The following is a 3,006-nucleotide window of genomic DNA, read 5'->3' as shown; positions in this document are numbered from 1 at the left end:
AATAAGAGAGGACTGTCAAAATAACTTGAAAGAAATGGGAGACTCTAAAGTTTTCCTGATATCATCTGTTGCTTTGGGGAAATATGATTTTGAAATCCTTGAAAACACACTCTTAGAAGAGCTTCCATTCCATAAGCGATCTGCTCTTCTACAAGCTTGGCCAGTGTGCTCTGCTGCATGTCTTAAGAAGAAGATCAAGTTATTTAAAAGTCTGATCTGGGCTGCATCTCTTGCTTCTGCTGGTGTAGCAGCGGCCCCTGTGCCTGGGGTGTCAGTAGTTTGCGATGCAGTCATTGTGTTGCTTTTCCTTTCAAGGTGCTATTATGCATTTGGTTTGGATGACAGATCACTGGAAAGGCTTTCAAAAAAAGTGGCCATGCCATTGCAGGGATATCGGGCTAAATCAAAGTTTGCTGATGCCATCCAAAAAAAAGCAATAACCACAATAGAAGTCTCTGCTTCACTTGTAACACTTGCTGCCATTAAAGATATGTTGAGTCTCCTTCCAGGTGTGGGCAGTGCTGTTGCTGCAGGATTGTCATTTGCTTCTACTCAGTATATTTTAAGAGAAGGATTAAATGAACTGGCAAATACTGCTCAAGAAATCAGAAGAGTTGCTGGGTTGGACACAATCTAATAACTCTTAATTGGCCTGAAAACATGTCATTATCTTGAGAATGTAGATTGTTCCTGTTTATTTAGTTTATTTCCTGTAGACCAAGTATGCATTTTCTGCCTTTGTCACTGACTAAATCATAGGATGTTGTTTTTGTTAGATTGTTCTTTTGATGTTGAATTTGGAATAGATGTTACTTAATAGTTCTTAACGAATAATTCTAATATGCATGTAAACAGTATAACTTTTATTAGTTGATAATAACACTATAATTTTCCCATTGTTGTTTTTTTTTATTATTATTATTTTAGTTGTATTAAAGTGCCCCTATTATGGATTTTTGAAAATGACATTTCATGCAATGTGTAATACAGCTCTAAGTGAATGAAAACATCCTGGAAAAGTTTTAAATCTGAAAGTGCACCGTGTATAAAGTTATTGTCTCTCAAAAGAAAGAGTTGACTCCGAGTCATTTGAACGAGGCTTTTTAAAGTTGGGTTCATTATATTATACCTGTTTTACATGATCAAAATAAAAATATGGGCCTATTCCTTGAACTTTTCATGCTTGGTTAATTTAGTGTTATATATTAGTTTAAGTCTAATAGTTCTTACAATTTAAAACATAGGCATAAAGCATATGTGCCACTAATGCTTTAAAAATATAAATCGAACTCCAGTAACCTATTCATGGAAAGTACCTGTACGTAAGGTGTTCCTTTACATGTTTTTCTTCACACTGACCGAGGGCACTTCCTTCTGCTTTTCTCATTAATCAGCTCCATTTGAGTCCCTTTTCCTTGTTTTGAGTTTGGATCCGCTCGACTGAGCTCAGATAATATCAGATAGCAAAATACACTCCGGCTAGATTCTCGGCTGCCGGAGACATACTACTTGGCCCGGATGCCTGTGGACTCAGTGCCCAATTCCGGCCCAAGTCAATCGGAATCGGGCCGACACTAAAGTGGACAGTGCACCGGACACAGCCCGGATTCATTTTTAATATCTACTTTACTGTTCACTAATCTTTCATTTAAAATTAATACTCAGCCAAAATGTTTACTTTCATTGTAATTAAAAATATAAACATCTCATTTTGATGAATGCGTTTTAAAAGTAAACAACTCACTTGATTAAGTTGGCATGAGAAAAATGTATTTACACAACAATTTATTTACAAAACTATTCAATTACAGCAACAACACCAACAACAAAAAAATTAATGCTATTATAAGTTAATTTCAACATTTACTAATACATTATTAAGAAAAAAAGTTATGTCTGTTGACAGTATTTAATGGATCAGAGCTAACATGAACTAACAAAGAACAGTTATTGTTTTTAACAGTATCAAAGATTGATGCATATTGTAACAAATGTATTGCTCATTGTTATTTAATGTTAATTTCAACATTTACTAATGTTAACTAAAGATATCTTATTGTAAAGAGACACTAAAACCTGGTGTTTTGAACAACACATTAGTAAATGGCAAAGTTTTAAAATTAAACACATTTTGTACTTTTATTTATCTAATCATTTACAACTATTACCATGGATCATTTTTGAGCGAAACAATGATTACTTTTTCTTGGTTGTTGCCAATTTTCAAATTGCTCAGGATTTATGGTTGTTGTGGTGTAACATGTCTTTCCATATCTTAATCTAATGACATCCTTGTTTGGGAGCTTTAATTGCTGCACCTGTAAAGAGCAAATAATATGCAAGTATTAGTAAAGGTCTAACGTGATGCGTCAATGTGAACTACAGTAAATGTATGTTGTAGCAATATACCTATGCATAATTGCATCAATCAGAAATAATGTTGTAAGTTTGGTATAGGAACATATTTTTTGAAAAAGTGATGTTTTTCTTGGTGGCCCAATTTACCTTAACCCACTGAGGTAAAATGGGCCACATGGTTTCAGCTAAAATGGGCCATCATCTGTGTCACTTACAAACACACATACACATGTGTTTGAGTGTGTGTGTGTGTGTGTGTGTGTGTGTGTGTGTGACACCATGACCCCCCAACAGTAATAATGGTAGTAAATATTTTATTTACAGTGAGTATGGCAAACGAGAAGGAAGCGAGAGGAGAGGAGAGAGGGAGAAGGAAAGAGAGAGGAAGTGAGAGGAGGAGGAAGGATGAGAGAGGAGACAAGCAGAGGAAACAGGAAGTGAGAGAACAGGTGAGAAGAAAGGAATGCAAAGGAAATGAGAGGAGACAGAAAGAGAGAAAAGAGAGGAGGAGCAAGGACCAGAGAGGAAAGGATACAAAGATAAAACAGGGAAAGTAAGGCCAAACAACTACAATCTGTGGAAAGAGGAGAGGATGAAGGGGGCCTTAGATGAATATAGGGAGGGAGTGAAGAAAGGAATTACATATTA

At 35.7% G+C, this 3,006-nt stretch overlaps 1 protein-coding gene across 1 annotated transcript in view; it reads left to right on the top strand.

Annotated features, from left to right (window-relative positions):
• The window catches only part of LOC109112599 (interferon-inducible GTPase 5-like), a 2,701-nt gene extending 1,773 nt beyond the window's left edge, over positions 1 to 928 (top strand). The window contains exon 4 of the mRNA XM_042773350.1: positions 1 to 928. This exon is cut by the window's left edge and continues 535 nt beyond it. Within this exon, the coding sequence (XP_042629284.1) occupies positions 1 to 637 (637 nt within the window). The 3' untranslated portion in view covers positions 638 to 928.
• Positions 929 to 3,006: the final 2,078 nt, after the last annotated feature.

Source organism: Cyprinus carpio, chromosome A16, assembly GCF_018340385.1.
Source record: "Cyprinus carpio isolate SPL01 chromosome A16, ASM1834038v1, whole genome shotgun sequence".
NCBI lineage: Eukaryota > Metazoa > Chordata > Actinopteri > Cypriniformes > Cyprinidae > Cyprinus > Cyprinus carpio.
The sequence above is the reverse complement of the archived record's forward strand: the minus strand, read 5'-3'. Positions and strand labels throughout refer to the sequence as shown.